Here is a 16,937-nt window from a genome sequence, read left to right as displayed (position 1 = left end):
ATCTAAAAGGGCTCTTGACACTCTCAAAGAGGTTGTGGTTTAAAGGATTACCCAACACAGACATTCACACTTCTACTTTGTAACTGATGGATAAGGAAGCATCTAAGACAAAAACATCTAAGATTATGTCGCCGATAAATAAAGCCAATAATCGCCTTTACACTTCCACCGAGGAGCGTTTGAAGCGTTTACCATAACTTGCATGTAGTTTGAAACATTACAAATGTAAGTAAAATCCTAAGCATTATTTTTTTATGCAACCATCATAATGTTAACCTCTCAGTCCTGTGTTAAAATATGTTGTTGTTCACACTATCCTGCTATTAAATAAATAAACATGTTTCTCTCTCTGTCTGTCTGTCTGTCTGTCTGAATGAATGAATATTAAATAATTCATTTGGTAAATTACAAATTTAATTAAAAACTCTAACTGACTTAAGTGAACTGTCTAAATGAACTTGAACACATTTAGGTGCTCTGTATGATGACATTCAAAGGCAGGGCTTGCAGTCCAAAAAGTTTTATGTCATGCACACTTAAATTGGCTACTTAGGCCTACTATAAAACATTTTAATGGGTAGGCTGCGTGATAGCAGATATCAAGTGTGCCATGCTAGGGCTGAGGGGTTGTTAAGATGATGAAGGGGATGGGGTGTTGTAATTTGTTAGAACCCACTGGGGTGCTTTTTCTCCATCAGCACATCCCCCTCATTTCACAGCACTGACAGTGCCTGCCTCACATCAAAGACGACACCACAGAACAAGTGACAGTGATTAATGCAAACAAAACATACCGCTACCATCCCATCGCTTCTTATTTTCAGTCTGTACCGACAGTCACGGGACACCACCGTCAAACTCTGGCCATCTTTGGGAAACTGTTATATAATTAGTCAAATAGCTCTACCAAGTGGACAAATATACGTATTACAAGTTTAAGTTCTGCTGCAATGTGCCTCTTCGAACGAGAACTGGAAATTTGGACATCTGAAAAAAAAAACATTTTAAATTAAATCCCATTGATTAGCAAACATTTAAACTAAACATATAAAATAGGTTGTATTTAGAGAATAAATAAACCAAGACCTTGTATTTAATTGTTGTTGTTGTTTTGCACGAGTTCAGCCAACGTGTTGTGTGCGTATCTACTGTGTATTGTTCATTGTGTAGGTCTACTGGGTATTGTATATGGAGGCCAATTTAAAAAAAATATATTTTTATAATTTCATTTTAAAAAAAAACGCGGTCTAGAAACTTACAGAACGCAAGAAACCTCACAAGTAAAGATTATATATTCTGAGAAAGTATAGAAGCTATTAAAATGAAAAGTAATATTTTGCATTTTCTTCACCTTTTATCTTTTTTGAAAGCTCCACAAAACAGCAAAATTAATTAATAAAGTGAATAGTTTTTTAATGAATAACATTTTGCATATTGTATTTTAGATTAGCTAGATCTTTTTTGCGTTATATTGTAGAAATGTAAAAATGTAATCAACTAACTGCAACAACTCTTCTGTTAATAAATGTAATACTACTTAAAATACGAAAAAAAAAAAGATTAGGTGATTTTAACAAAGTCTAATATTTCAAACATCGCTTCTATAGTGTTACATTTTGCAAACATGGGCTACGTAATGATATTTTCTACAAGTTGCTCTGACTGTTTTTCTCAGCATGAAGAGGATGGATGAAGTGTGAGCAAAGAGGAAGCACCAACCTGTCATGTCAGTGTTTAATGACATCTGAGTAGCAGGAGGGGCGGGGAAGGTTAAAGCCTAAAACACTTAAACTCCAGCGAGATCAGCCCTTCAACTATCTGTCCGGACATCATCACATCTCATCTCAGCTGTCGGGGAAAGTATGGAGCTCGAAAACATTAGAAATTTGAGGGAGAGATGCAGCGTGAGGCGGGACATCGTCAGAGAGTTTCTGGCGGAATTACTGGGGACATTCGTATTGATAGTAAGTCTTTTGGCTGTCGGGACTTCAGGACCAAATAAACTGAGATTAACAATGTTATTATTGTAAATGCATTAGAGTTATGATGAATATTGCAAGTTTACTGGACTGTTTTGTGACAAATTTTTGTTTTAATAATGAATCAGTCTGTCAACTTATTTAATTCTTATCACATGTTTGGTGTTGAGGTTGATATTCTTTCATTTTAAGGAGGCTCTTAAACATTTTATAAACGCGTGACCACATATTGTAATAATAGCTTTATGAGACCACATAATGATTTAGCCCAGTGCTTCCCAAACCTGTCCTGGAGTCCCCCCTGCCCTGCACCTTTTGTATGTCTCCCATCTAACACCTGATAGTAGAGACTGCAAGAACTGAATTGGGTGTGTCTGATAGGGAGACATACAAAATGTGCAGTGCTGGGTTGCCTCCAGGACAGGTTTGAAAACCACTGCTTCTAGTGATGTAAAAAGTGTCTCTTATTTATGCGTTTTATTGAACAGCTCTAATGGCTATTTAATTGCATATGGCTATATGTAGTGAAGGGTTTTATTTTAGTAACTACAAAGTTTTAGTTTAATTAGGTTAACGCTCCATTTCTCTGGCAGGTTTTTTTTTTTTTTTATCTTAGTTTTAAGCACCTGATTCAAAATAAGAATTTTGGCAAGTATGTTCTCCAAAATACTATTCCAATAATGATATTTTTTGCTATAGCTCTTGTGTAAACCAGCGAACACAATAAAACCACACTGACACACGTTCAGGCTAGGGTTAACTATAAAATAAAGAAATCGTCCTGTCCTTAAGAATGTATTTATTTTTATTTTTTATTTTTTTCATGAACATCACATGCTGTCACATGATTGATAAATGTTATACATTCATTTTTTAATGTTTGTATTGTACTTTGTATTGTATATTTTGCAGTTTAGTGAATTGTTTTGTGTTTCATAATTGTTTTAATGTCAGGTTTGACAACTTATCCAATATAGAGTGAAGAAAAGTACATTTTACTTTAAAAATGTAGTACCTGAAGATTTGAGTAATATCGCAATCTTTGACTTCAATTATTTAATTTAGATAGTAAAACATGAAATACAATTATGCTTTTGTATTCTACTGGTGTTAATTGCATGATAAGATTCTGATTCAGCATGACAGATTTGATTGCTTTGGGTTGCCGCCCTGACCATAATGGGCTGAGTTTTTGAACAAACTGTCCTACTAATTAGTTTTGAATAAGTGCTCCACAACAAGAGTGCTTTTCTTATCTGTATGGCAGTAGCTTTTTTCCCCTACTAATTGTCTACCTAAATTGTCTTCTCTCTGCCCATTTCCTGTTTGCAGCTCTTTGGTTGTGGTTCAGTGGCCCAGACTATTCTCAGCAGAGAAAAACAAGGAGAAAATCTCACCATCCACTTTGGCTTTACTCTAGGGGTGATGCTGGCCGTGTATATGGCGGGAGGAGTGTCAGGTAACTGGTCACACTGGCAAATAGAGAAGCATAGAAAACACTTATGTATATGTAACATGTACATATATCACATAAACCTAAAATATACCTGATTGTCACACTAAGAAAATTTTTTTTAGTTGTGTGCTGTTTTCTTAAAATGAGCTAAAACAACATAAATCTTTAGTTTTTTATTCGGTTGTCATTCGCACTCAATTTTATTATATTAAAGGAAATTACAATTTTAAAATGTTAACTTAAACCACTGAAGTTAAGTTGGGCCTACATCACTTACGTTGCATTGACTGAAACTGAGCAGTAGATTTCTAGTTCCCAGCATGTTTTACATAGGGATAGACCAGGGGAATAAATGTTGAAATTAAGTGCAGTTTAATGTGTTTATGGTAAAGGGAAAGACATATTAAAGTTTGTTGTTCAGTTATTTTTGACATTTAAAAGAGTTTATGTTAATGTTGATTTTTGAGGTTACCATTATGGTGAAATAGTCTTTGTGTTTAGGCTACATGAGCTGTAACTGTGCTAATGTCATGAGAACATTTTTAATCAATCATTACTTGCATGCTACAAAAATTTTACTTTGCATGTGAACAAGTATTATGTTGGCTCTTACATTCTCATAAGAATAAATAGGAGAATTAAAAGAAAAAATGAAAGAATTCAGTGATCATGTGATTTAAATATTGTCTCTATTGTCAGCAGTTCTACCCTTCACGATCAAATGATCACAGAACATTTACGTGCATGTATAACAGCTATTGACAACCTAAGCACAAGCTCTACTCTTCACCACAATGGTAACCAAACCAACACTCTTTTAAACAGGCCTTTCCATTTTCATAATAATGCAGTAAACTAACGCAACTCTGCATGAAGGCACCAGTTTGAACAGCAACAACACTGGTCTGATCAAAAAGAGTGAATTATGTTCAGGAAACATTCACTGAATATGTCAAATGAAATTGGTGTGATCTCATTAAATTAGCATTAATTTTACTCATCAGTACATTTAACTGAATTTAAATTCCAATAAATCAGTTTAAATGCATGGAAATGTGTGTCATCATTTTATTAAGTTAAACCAGCAAGCAATTTTTTTGAGTGCACTTACCTATATTCTGCTATAAAAATAATGCACAACAATTTAAATTGAACTTTTAAATGATGAATGCATGAAAATGCATTCAATAAAGAAAAGGCATTAGCCTGGGACAGCTCAGTTCAAAGGATGTTCCCATTTCAAAGGTCATATTTAGCTATCCATCAGGGCTGTTTTCACTGTTGCTTGTGATCATTGATCATGATCAACAAAACATGCAATGTTCAATCTACACACAAGTCATCTACTTGCCATATGTAACATTACAATATCCATGATCTAATCAAAATTACAAAAAACAGCCCAGTTTATTGCAGTTTATGTGCATTTATTCTCTCAAGAAATTTGGTCACAGGAGTAAAATGTTTAATGAGGTAGACAAAGCCTTTCATGCAGTAATAATCCTTAGACAGCTGGATCAAACATACCACATACAGAGTATTCCTTCTTGACCTTTGACCCTAACGAGAGAGAGTGAAAGGTGGATTTGCTTCAGTGCTTAACAGACTTATGCTTTCTTATAAATGATAGGATTAATGAACGACATAATAGAGAGTGGAAGCCTTGTGCTTACTGTATTTGATGTGCTCATTCAATAATATACTGCAGTGATGGACAGGGGGAGGAGGAAATGAGAGGTCAATTACATGCTCTTAAATCTTGCAAAAGGCTTGGTGTCAGGTGGAGGCGTGTGTTGAGTTTGATAAACCAGATTGGGCATGTATGTCTGGCCTTCATTAAGACAATTCCTTAAGGATTATGTTGAGGTGAAGCTTTTAATATAATGTGTTATAATAGTGCAGATGATTCTTGGAATTTCTTTAAAAGCTTACCAGTGAAGTTGCCTTGCATTAACACAGTGGGACACATGACTGTACCGTTATCATCTCCATGTAAACTACGAAACTGCAAATTTGCAAAAAAAAAGTGATGTAATACGCGTACATATTACGTCTCAGTCTATGAATATGTGTGCAGGCAAATAGTGTTTCCTCATCATATGCTGCCAGCAGTTCCTTCCTCTCACTGTGTCACAAGGGGAGACAGAGCCATATATAAATGTATGTATTTGATGTTAAATGTAGAGTTCTGCAGTAAAAGTCATCTAAAGGGTGCATTTGTGCATGAATAAGTTGGTTAGCCCAGCAGCCCACATGACTGTGATAATCTTACATGCTGTGATGATGACTACAGTATTGAACTTATAAGCTTTTCTGAAGCATGCGTCCCAGGTGGAAGTCAGGTATTAGCACTGGTCTGTCATTATCAAAGGGGTAGTTTACCAAAAATTGAACACAAAAGAATATATTTTCAATAACCAAACAGTTGATGGTAGCCGTTGACTTCCGTAGTTTTTTTTTCCTTCCATTTAATTTCATTTATTTACTTATAAAACACAAATGAACACAACAAGAGTTGGCCACTGTGATGCACAAAAGAGGAAAGGTAAAATAAAAAAGAATAATAATAAAAACACACACCAAAAAACTAAACATTAGTTAAAATGAGACCAAGAATTATAATGAATTAAATGCAAGAGTAGAAAGATAATACTGTAACTTAGATTTAAAATCATATACAGAAGATCCAGATCTCACACATAAGGGAAAACTGTTCAATAGCCTAGGACCGGCCACTGCAAATGCACGGTCAACTTTCAACTTCAATCTTGATCTTGGACATGACAGAGTAATACTGTCTGAGGATCGCAAACATCTGGCAGACCTGTTTACATTTACAAGATTTGACAAATAAGAAGGTCCCAGAACATTTAAGGACTTAAAAACAAACAGCTACATTTTAAATTCAACTCTATAATGCACTGGCATCCAATTAAGAGACATTAAAATTTGGACTAATGTGTTCTCATTTACAAACCCCTGTTAAAAATCTGGCTAAACCATTTGAAGCAGTGACATGGAGGATTGGGGTAGTTCAATATACAAGTTACAATAGTCCAAACGTGATAAAACAACAGCATGTATGACTCTCTCAAAATCTTTAAAAGATAAAAAAGATTCAACTTTTGGCAGACGTTTAAGATGGAAAAAACATGAACACATTTAAAATTTGGTTTTCCTTTACCCACAGAGAGTCCAAAGACATTTGCTTCCATCTTTTCCTCATTTAAATGAGAAATATTTTTAGACATCAAGATCTTACATCAGCAAAGTGTGCAAGAAATGTTTCTAAACCATTCTTGTCATTGTGTTAAAGGCCAGTGTTTTCCATTCTGAAGAGGAGTGTGTAGCGGGGTCAGAGATAGTTCTGCAGGCCTGAATGCTTGCCGAGATACTCCTAAGCCATGCAGTGATGTCTGAGGACTTAGCCAGATTATGTCAGACCCAATTCCCATTGATTACCTCAACTAGTTTTTGTAGCCAGTGTTTATGAGGAACACTCTGGATTAAGAGAGGGAAAGTGAGAGTGTACTTATATAGCAATTAGAGAAAGCACATCATAACTGTGAGATGAATGACACAGTGTGCTCTTTTGATTCCAGTAGATGATCTGTACTACAAAAAAACCTCAGCATGCTTTTATGCAAACCTCAGTCAATACAAAATCATCATACACAAATGGACCACTAAAACCAATACAGACACTTTGCTGTAATCAAAAGTTTGCAGTCTCTCAACTCTTGCATCTTATTGCAGGTGGACATGTAAACCCAGCTGTTTCTCTGGCTATGGTTGTCTTGGGGAAACTCCCATTAAAGAAATTTCCTGTCTATGTCGTAGCCCAATTTCTAGGTGCCTTTCTGGGGTCTTGTGCTGTCTTCTGTCTGTACTATGGTAAGTTTTCACTTCACTTCTATTTTTTGGCTTCATGTTATTGGCTCATCTTACACCTAAGGCAGACTTAAAGCACTGGCCACAGTGATTGGATTGAATGAGCTCATTCTCATTAATAATTTGGTGAAAAACTCAGAAACTGATGACACATTTATTTTTACTGTCATTCACAACTCCAAGTTGACCCATGTACCTCACATTTCATGACATTGGTTCAGTTTTGCTTTCTAATGTGATATCATTGTTTTCAGTGCAACCTGTGCGGTTAACATATTAACATTTTTTTTTGTGATTTTAGGCATGACATTAGGCATGCACACAATATATAGAGACGCACAACTCAAACTAATTTTTTTTTTTTTTTCTAGCTGAAAACCTGTTAGGATGTTGAAGTACAGTTGCATTTCAATAAATTAGAATGTTGTGGAAAAGTATATGCATTTCAGTAATTCAACTTAATTGTTAAACTCGTGTATTAAATAAATTAAATGCACAAAGTCTTTGGTTTCTTTTAATTGTGAAGATGGCTCACATTTAACAAAAACCCACCAATTCACATCTCAACAAATTAGAATATGGTGACATGCCAATCAGCTAATTAACTCAAAACACCTGCAAAGATTTCCTGAGCCTTCAAAATGGTCTCTCAGTTTGGTTCAGGCTACACAATCATGGGGAAGTCCACTGATCTGACAGTTGTCCCGAAGACAATCATTGAAACCCTTCACAAGGAGGACAAGACACAAACATTCATTGCCAAAGAAGCTGGCTGTTCACAGAGTGCTGTATCCAAGCATGTTAACAGAAAGTTGAGTGGAAGGAAAAAGTGTGGAAGAAGAAGATGCACAACCAACCGAGAGAACCGCAGCCTTATGAGGATTGTCATGAAAAATCGATTGAAGAATTTGAGTGAACTTCACAAGGAATGGACTGAGGCTGGGGTCAAGGCATACAGATGTGTCAATGAATTTGGCTACAGTTGTTGTATTCCTCTTGTTAAGCCACTCCTGAACCACAGACAATATCAGAGGCGTCTTACCTGGGCTAAGGAGAAGAAGAACTGGACTGTTTCCCAGTGGTTCAAAGTCTTCAGATGGGAGCAAGTTTTGTATTTCATTTGGAAATCAAGATCCTAGAGACATGGAGGAAGGGTGGAGAAGCTCATAGCACAAGTTGCTTGAAGTCCAGTGTTAAGTTTCTACAGTCTGTGATGATTTGGGGTGCAATGTGATCTGCTGGTGTTGGTCCATTGTGTTTTTTGAGTCACTGCACACGTTTACCAATAAATTTTGGAGCACTTCATGCTTTCTTCTGCTGACCAGCTTTTTGAAGATGCTGATTTCAATTTCCATTAGGATCTTGCATCTGCCCACACTGCCAAAAGAACCAAAAGTTGGTTAAATGCCCATTGTGTTTGTGTGCTTGACTGGCCGGCAAACTCACCAGACCTGAACCCGTATTGTCAAAAGGAAAATGAGAAACAAGAGACCAAAAAAATGCAGATGAGCTGAAGCCCACTGTCAAAGAAACCTGGGCTTCCATACCACCTCGGCAGTGCCACAAACTGATCACCTCCATGCCACGCTGAACTGAGGTAGTAATTAAAGAAAAGAAGCCCCTACCAGGTATTGAGTACATGTACAGTAAATGAACGTACTTTCCAGAAGGCCAACAATTCAGAATTTTTTTTTTATTGGTCTTATGAAGTATTCTAATTTGTTGGGTTTGGTGAGCTTTTGTTGAATGTGAGCAAAGTCATTGCAATTAAAAGAACCAAAGACTTAAACTACTTCAGTCTGTGTGCACTGAATTTCACAATCCACAATTTGAGTTGAATTAGTGAAATAAATTAACTTTTCCACGACATTCTAATCTATTGAGATGCACCTGTATAACTAATATTCTGTCCTTTGAAGCAACTCATTTCAATGTTTTCTGCATAAAATACCTAAAAAAAAAATCCATAGGTGCCTTCGCAAATTTTGCTGACGGAAAACGGATTGTAATTGGTGAAAATGCCACAGCAGGTATCTTTGCCTCATATCCACGTGAAGATCTTTCATTGTTAAATGGATTGATTGATCAGGTGAGTAATTCATTTTTTTAAATATCACAATCTCACTAGTGATTATGCAATAAAATTAAACAACACTCCACTGTTAAAGTTGATATGATTTATTTGGGGTCGTAACGTACTTTGGTTAAAATTCCTCACTGGTTGTGTAAAACGAAACTGTTTTACCTTGTCAAAAACAGCTCTGTTCACAGCGACCCGTCTAGGTGCATGTCTCTTTAAATGCTGCTGAGCTAAATTAAGGGTTTTGTTAAATTTTTTTATGTCTATTTTAAAGTCAACCCAAAATGATATAGAAAATGGGCAATAGAAAAATAAATGTTCAATATCTTCAATTGATATATGACAAAAGGTACATTTATCATTAACTCTATGAATATCTCCTAGCAACTGCATTTACACCTATAAAAAAAATATTTGTATGGTATGCCATGATATACATTGAGGTTTAAGACATTTAGATTTACATGGAGGATTGGATCTGACATTAAAAGATTTTCTTACAAAATTGTTATTAAAACATTTGTAAAAAAAAAAAAAAAAAAGGAGAGATCATTTACACAAAGTTGGGAATTTTGCACGGTTTTGTACAGTTGTAAAGCAGGTTTACAATTAATATAGGGAACCAAATCTCCATGTAAAAAATCTTAGTAGGATCTCACATTTAGACTGATTTAAATTCAATGCAGAGAATTTAAAAAAGTTATTACTGATATTCAAAGCCAGAGGTATGTCATCAGTGTCATCAGCAAGTTGTGATTGTTTTTATTTGTCTTTCATGAATTGCAAAACCTTTGAAGCGGTGTTGATTTATCATATTTATCATATTACTTCAAATCTGAGATACGACACAGAAAAGGAATGCAGAGATTTTTAATAAATAAATTGCTCAATCCAAAACTATATTGTTTAATGGCAAACAAGTTGAAGATTAGTCAATAGGCTGTCAATTCATTAAATTGTTTTCTCACAAAAGCTGTTTATTCAGCATAGTGAAGCCTCTCCTCCATTGACATCCATTTTAAAAAAAATAAAAAAGGCCTCTGGTCTCGTTCCCTGCATACTGCCAAAGCGAAAGTGTTAGCATTAGCTATTATGCTTTTTCTGGATGAAGGTTGCAGGCTTGCCTTCCAGTGGTTTTGGTACAACAGTTTGAGGGTGGAAATATGCAAATACGGGACAGTCTGTCAGCGGTCATGGGCACAGCCTGAACAATATGTCATTCTGCTCAGAAAAAAATTTAATGCATAATAATTGAGACTGTTTAGGTTTTTGGGGGGATTCAAAAAAGAGAAGTGAACAGATTATCAGCATTTTAGGGTGGTTGTGTCCACAAACTGCTAAGACACATTTATATGCAAACACCATGTAAAAGGGAATTTGCATCCGATGTCCCCGTGCTTTGGCTTATAGACTGTTGTGTTTTAAGAGGGAAATTAAAAGGAGGAAACAGTAAATATAAATCATAAGCATATAAATCTCTGGTGGACAAATTTGAGAGCCTATCTCAACAATAGAAAATAGCTAGTTAGTAAGAATTTTAACTAAATATAACTTTACATTTCTCAATCTGACTTTATTATTTAGACATTTCTCTTACAATTTAATTTCTAACTCTGAGGTAAAACAAGTTTCCATAAGAGAATATTTTTCATTTATTTACAGGTGATTGGTACAGGTGCCCTGGTCATTTGTATTTTAGCTATTGTAGATAACAAGAATATTGGGGCCCCTAAAGGAATGGAGCCACTGGTTATTGGTCTGAGCATCCTGGCTATTGGAGTGTCCATGGCGCTGAACTGTGGCTATCCCATCAACCCTGCCAGAGATTTGGGACCTCGTCTCTTCACTGCTATGGCAGGATGGGGACTAGATGTGTTCAGGTACAGAACATATATTTTTTATTGTTTGTTCAGATTTTTCTGCTTCTTCCCTTATCTGTATTATTGCTTATGCTGTAACAGGAAGGTTTTTTCAGAGGGTTTGTATAATAAGACAATGCATCTAGAACTGTTACCCTGTATCTATGTGTCAAAAGTGTCAACCAGCATGTGAGAGACAGAAGCACACCACCAACTAACATACCTTTTGAAACTCTTAAATGCAAAGGCCTTACACCATTCTTCTGACGGAGCAAATTCATTTTTGAATTAATTTGTGTATCTCCTGTATATTTGACCAATTTTTTAAATTTACGTGAAGCAGTCTGAATTCTCCTTGCATGAATATTCAGGTTGGCACAACCAAAGACAGGATGTGTTTTATTCTTATTAAAGGAAAAAAAAAGTTGTCTTTTACTAAACTCTGTTTCTAGCTCTCACAATTATCTACATTTGAGAGATTTTATTGCTGCTCTTCAACAGCGAAAATAGTCAGAGTTTGTGCACAGTTCTGATTAAGCGTTGAATAAAATAACTGCCTGACATATGCAATACAATACCACTGTTTAGAATCACACGTCAGCAGTGAAAACCCTCCAAAACACTGTAGCCTTTGACTTAATGATCGATAGCTGGCATATTCCAGTTTTGCATTACTGTGGTGTATTACATCTATACATTCTGATTGGTCAGTTGGTCATTCAGATGTCAAATATTATTGTATATTTTGTTATTCAGCCCTTTAATTTTTTTGCCTTCACTTTACAGCTACAGACAGAGTTTGACGTCAAGGAAGAGCTAATCACATATCAGTAGCCAACATAAGGAAATGTTTGATCTGTCTTCTCAATTTTTCTTCCAACTTGAAAACAGATTAGGGGTCACCTAAGGGCAAATGGCTCTGGTGTTATAAGTGCAACAGACAAGCATTTACATATAAACATGAAGATTGAAGATTACATGAAGTGTACATGTACATGAAGATTACTTAAGTTCAGTCCAACAAAGTGTCTGCATGCAGTGGCAATACTTTTGTTTACAGTTTCCTTTGCCAACCTGTTTGTAGAGAAGTTTCAAGGAGAGAGAGCCACTGTATTCTCAGTAGCCTATAAAAGGATCAAGGGATTGAGGGAGGGAAAGAGTGCTACGGGGAGCACTAGAGTGACACACTATCACGGATAACAATAAATGTATTCATGTCTGTAAAGCTAGACACCAACACTGTTTACATCGTCCACCAGTCTGACAGCTAAACAACACTTCAGCTCAAGATACACCTGTGATATAAAGGCACATTCATAACCACTAATTTTTGTAACAATCATGGTTGTCCTGTCTGCTTGTGTGTCCTGAATTAGATTGAAAATACAATTTATATACTTACTCAGTTCCAAATGTGAATTGAGGTTGTAATATTACTTCACAGAAATATTTTTTTCCCATTAAAAGGGATAGTTCACTCAAAAATTTTCTTTTCTGCTTACTACCAGGGCATCCAAGATGTAGGTGACATTGTTTCTTCAGTAGAACACAAACTGAGATTTTTTTTGTCAAACCTTGCAGTCTATCACTCTTATAATGTATGCCACCTGTCTCTCAAGTGGACCAGTGACACTCTGTCTATAATCTCAATGTCAATAGTCCACTTGAGAGAATGCTGGCGGAAATGCACTTATAAGTCTGCGATCCACCATGTAGCAAGAAGAAGAAGAAGAAGAAGATGCCTCACGTGCCTGTGGCTGAGAAAACGCACAACAGGACACACTAAGGAGAGTTCTAACTGTTCAGACATTGTGTGAAAAAAGAGGTAAAAAATGATATAAATACTATTCAGGTTCTTGCACGGACCAATTGTTTCGTATCTTTACACATCAATGTATGTTGTTTTTTTTTTTTTTTTTTTTTTTTTTTTTTTATGATTTAGCCGTGATTCCCATCCACTTACTTTATAAGAGTGATAGACTACAAGGGTTTGAATAAAAAAATCTTAACTTGTGTTCTACTGAAGAAACAAAGTCAACTACACCTTGGATGCCCTGGGGTAAGCAGATAAACATCACATTTTCATTTTTGGGTGAACTATCCCTTTTAATAAACATTAGATATACATTCTCAAGTACATGGACAATTTGTGCAATATTTGGTCACTTAAAACAGTTAAGCATGTCTGAATGTCATTGCATGAAATGGAAAATATCAAAAAGAGTGGCATCTGAATCTTTGTAAATAAAACTTTTACTGAGCAATAATGCATTCAATTAATCAAAAGTGACAACCACATTTGATTTCTGAAGGGACATGCAACACTGAAGACTGGAGTAAGGCCGGTTGAAAACCCAGTTTTGCCATCACAGGAATAAATTGTGTAGAAAATTATTAACAAAAAATATATATTTAAAAAAAATTCAATAATATGTAACATATTTCTTTCTTACTGTATTTATAATTAAATAAATGCAACCTTGGTGAGGATGAGTGATGTTAAAAAAAACTTTAAAATAGTAGCGTGTGTGTTTGTGTGTGTGTATGCATATTTAAAGCAACAAACAAGCAAAAACAACTAAAAAGTGATCTGTTCTTGCCCATTTGGTTGTTGTGATAGACTAATTAAAGTTTTATGAAACTTGTGTGACCGTCTTGAATTTCAGTAAATTCCTCTTCCTGTTGTTCCAGTTCGAACTCTGAGTTACCATGCTCTGTGTGTGGTTAATTCGATTCTAACTGAAAATTTTCTTTAGAATACTTATATTCAGAATTTTGCCCAGTCCTGACTTTATTCTCATCTGTGCCATGCATGTGTCTTCAGGGCTGGAAATTATTGGTGGTGGGTTCCAGTGGTCGGGCCGATGATGGGTGGTGTGGTTGGGGCAGTGATCTACTTTCTGATGATTGAGCTGCACCACCCCGAGCCTGAGAAGAACCTTGAAGATGACAACAGCATCAAAGATAATGAATTGAACACCGTAAACTAGGAGAGAGAAAGTATGGGATCTTTCCTTCACAATAGGCCACAAACAAAAAGCACTGCTATTTCTACCTACTCTCTCCTTTCTGTCTTTTCTTCTAGATCTCTTTTCTGAGTCTTTCGCCAAGTAATTTCATGAAACCAAGCAGCTATGAAAGACAGCAAGCGTTAATTATCCATAATTCTAGCTTGCTCTTAAAAAGTTGAATTATAGAAAATGTCCAAAGATCACCAACAACACTTACGAAAGGAAAATATATTTACCAATATATTTCTTAAAATATATTATGATATATTGTAATATATTATTTTCCCTTTTTATTTTCTAATATATTATATATTTGAATACATTGAATAATATATTGATGATACATATATTATATACTATATTGCAAAATATACAAATGATTGTCGCTTTCAATATATTGCAATATATTGGATAAAAAATATCCCATATATAAGAATATATGCCTAATATATTACATGATATTTTCCAATACTGCAATATATTTTTGTTTCATAAGGGAACACAAACAATCAGGTATTAAATGTAAAGCATCCACAGTTTATGAGTGCTTACCATCAATAAGTGTCACACCACTGCCAGTAACAGATTACAGATGCTAACAGATCCTCCATATTATCAGCTCTGGAATGTATAGAGATAATCAGAATTTTTGACTGTTTTCTGAGGTTTACGCTTTCCTTCCCTTAAGTTTCAGCCAATGTAAGCTGTCCAGCCTCAGCCAGAGAGAGCTGAACCCCTCCAGTATAGTACCTATGATTTGTCCTTCATTCCTTTTTCTAATCCTCCTACTAATCCTATTTATCTTGACAACCCTATATCTTGCCATAAGCAGACAGGTGTTTTCTCTCACTGAAATTAAAGAAGAGGGTAGTATTCTTTCCACTCTGTTTACTCAAATACGAACAGGTCTCCTTGTCAGTCAGGATGAATCAATACATGTACTGCATGCATAACTGCTGAGAAGGTAACATGCATGAATGAATGTTGAAATGCACGCTAAAAATAAATTTGCAACTAACTATTATATATAAGCTTAAGAAGAAATAAATGTGTATTTATGCTACAGTGTCAAAACACTGAAGAAAATAATTATATAATAATTGCATCAGAACTTACAGGAGCAGTATTGTGTATAATATGACATTATATGATCATTTAAATGCATCAGTCACAGCTTCAGTAGGTATTTCGTAGCTATTGTTTGTGACACACAATTTTTAAAAAAAAAACATTGTAATTTATTTATCAGCACGTTAATAGCAGTTGTTTGTGCAATTCAGAGAGATCCTATTATATATTTCAATATTTTTTATCTTTTATTGTTTTTTTATCCTGTTCAGGTTCAGATTAGAATACTTTCTCTCTCATAAATGAAATATTTATTAATTACTCCATTCAAAATGTTGAAGATTGTATTGTCATTCTGCTAATATAGACAATTAAATAAACATACTGTTATACATATTTCATGTCTTTTTTGTGTGAATGAGGATAAGAACACAGCTTTCACTATTTCTTATATGTCTGTATTCCACAGTATTGTATCACAGTCAGTTTAGCCCAACACATCTAATGCAGCTTCTTAGATAATGGCACCGATGTTTGCAAACCTGTACACATTACATTTGTAAATTCTTGTACTTAGAGAAACGTCTCGTTTACATATGTAACCCTCGTTCCATGAAGGTACTAATAGAAGTCTGACTCCTATAGAAAAACTACTTTTTCAAACACCTGGAAATAGGTCATTGAGGTTGTCATATAAGGTTCTTAGTGTTACATTTGAGGGACAAGTAGTTTTGAATACTAGACTTGCTTGGGAGAAGGAACTTTCTATCTGTATAAGTGAGGAAGATTGGGGTAGTATTTGGAATTATGCCAAATCCATTTCAGCATGTAACCATGCTAAGGCGATACAATTTAAAATTCTACATAGAACGCATATTTCACCAAACCGTAGACATGCATTTAACAATAACCTTTCACCTCTATGCCTTAAGTGCAAAACACAAGCTGGCACTCTCACTCACTGTCTACTGGGCCAAGATTTTATCTGAAATTAGTAATATCTTTGATAGAGATTTGGTCATGGATCCTCTATTGTTGATCCTTGGTTTGCCTGATAAAGCTTTGATTTTATCAAATGAAAAGAGACTTTACAATCTTCTCACATTTGCAGCAAGGAAAAACATATTAATGAGATGGATAAGTGATAAGGCTTTCCAGATGGCACAAGCTTTTAATGGAACTAATCCAATTGCAATATTTAAAATGTTTAGATAATGGTCAGCCGGGTCAGTTTTATAATGTCTGGAAGCCTTACATCAGTAATCTAGGGATTGATTTGTCAATTATCCTGTTGAAGAGTTTTCCTATTCATGTAGCTACCCCAAATGAGAGCATAAGAGGTTGAACTTATATTGTACTACCACTATGTATTTAGTGTTATCCACCAATTTCTGAGTGTCTAAATTTTCTTATCCTTTTTAGTGGCTTAGGACAAGTCTGCCTATTTTTATTTTGCCGACAAATATATATATATATATATATATATATATACAGTACAGACACACCTTCTCATTCAAAGAGTTTTCTTTATTTTCATGACTATGAAGATTGTAGAGTCCCACTGAAGGCATCAAGGACTATTTGACCAAGAAG

At 35.1% G+C, this 16,937-nt stretch overlaps 1 protein-coding gene across 1 annotated transcript; it reads left to right on the top strand.

The window, feature by feature from the left end:
• The first annotated feature begins 1,791 nt into the window (after positions 1–1,791).
• LOC128016973 (aquaporin-9-like) lies at positions 1,792–15,740 on the top strand. Its single transcript, XM_052601989.1, has 6 exons — positions 1,792–1,964; positions 3,312–3,438; positions 7,192–7,329; positions 9,297–9,415; positions 11,069–11,286; positions 14,090–15,740. Exons 1-6 carry the CDS (start codon positions 1,863–1,865, stop codon positions 14,253–14,255), a joined length of 870 nt encoding a protein of 289 aa, XP_052457949.1. The 5' UTR covers positions 1,792–1,862; the 3' UTR covers positions 14,256–15,740.
• The last annotated feature ends 1,197 nt before the right edge of the window (positions 15,741–16,937 follow it).

This window comes from Carassius gibelio, chromosome A7 (genome assembly GCF_023724105.1).
Source record: "Carassius gibelio isolate Cgi1373 ecotype wild population from Czech Republic chromosome A7, carGib1.2-hapl.c, whole genome shotgun sequence".
NCBI classification, from domain to species: Eukaryota; Metazoa; Chordata; class Actinopteri; order Cypriniformes; family Cyprinidae; genus Carassius; species Carassius gibelio.
This window is presented reverse-complemented; position numbering and strand designations above follow the sequence as displayed.

Excerpts from the sequence above, each read along its gene's own strand:
- LOC128016973 (XM_052601989.1), top strand. The coding sequence starts at position 1,863 with ATGGAGCTCGAAAACATTAGAAATTTGAGGGAGAGATGCAGCGTGAGG. Across the intron at positions 3,439-7,191 it reads TATGGCGGGAGGAGTGTCAG|GTGGACATGTAAACCCAGCT; the intron begins GTAACTGGTCAC and ends ATCTTATTGCAG. Across the intron at positions 11,287-14,089 it reads TGGGGACTAGATGTGTTCAG|GGCTGGAAATTATTGGTGGT; the intron begins GTACAGAACATA and ends ATGTGTCTTCAG.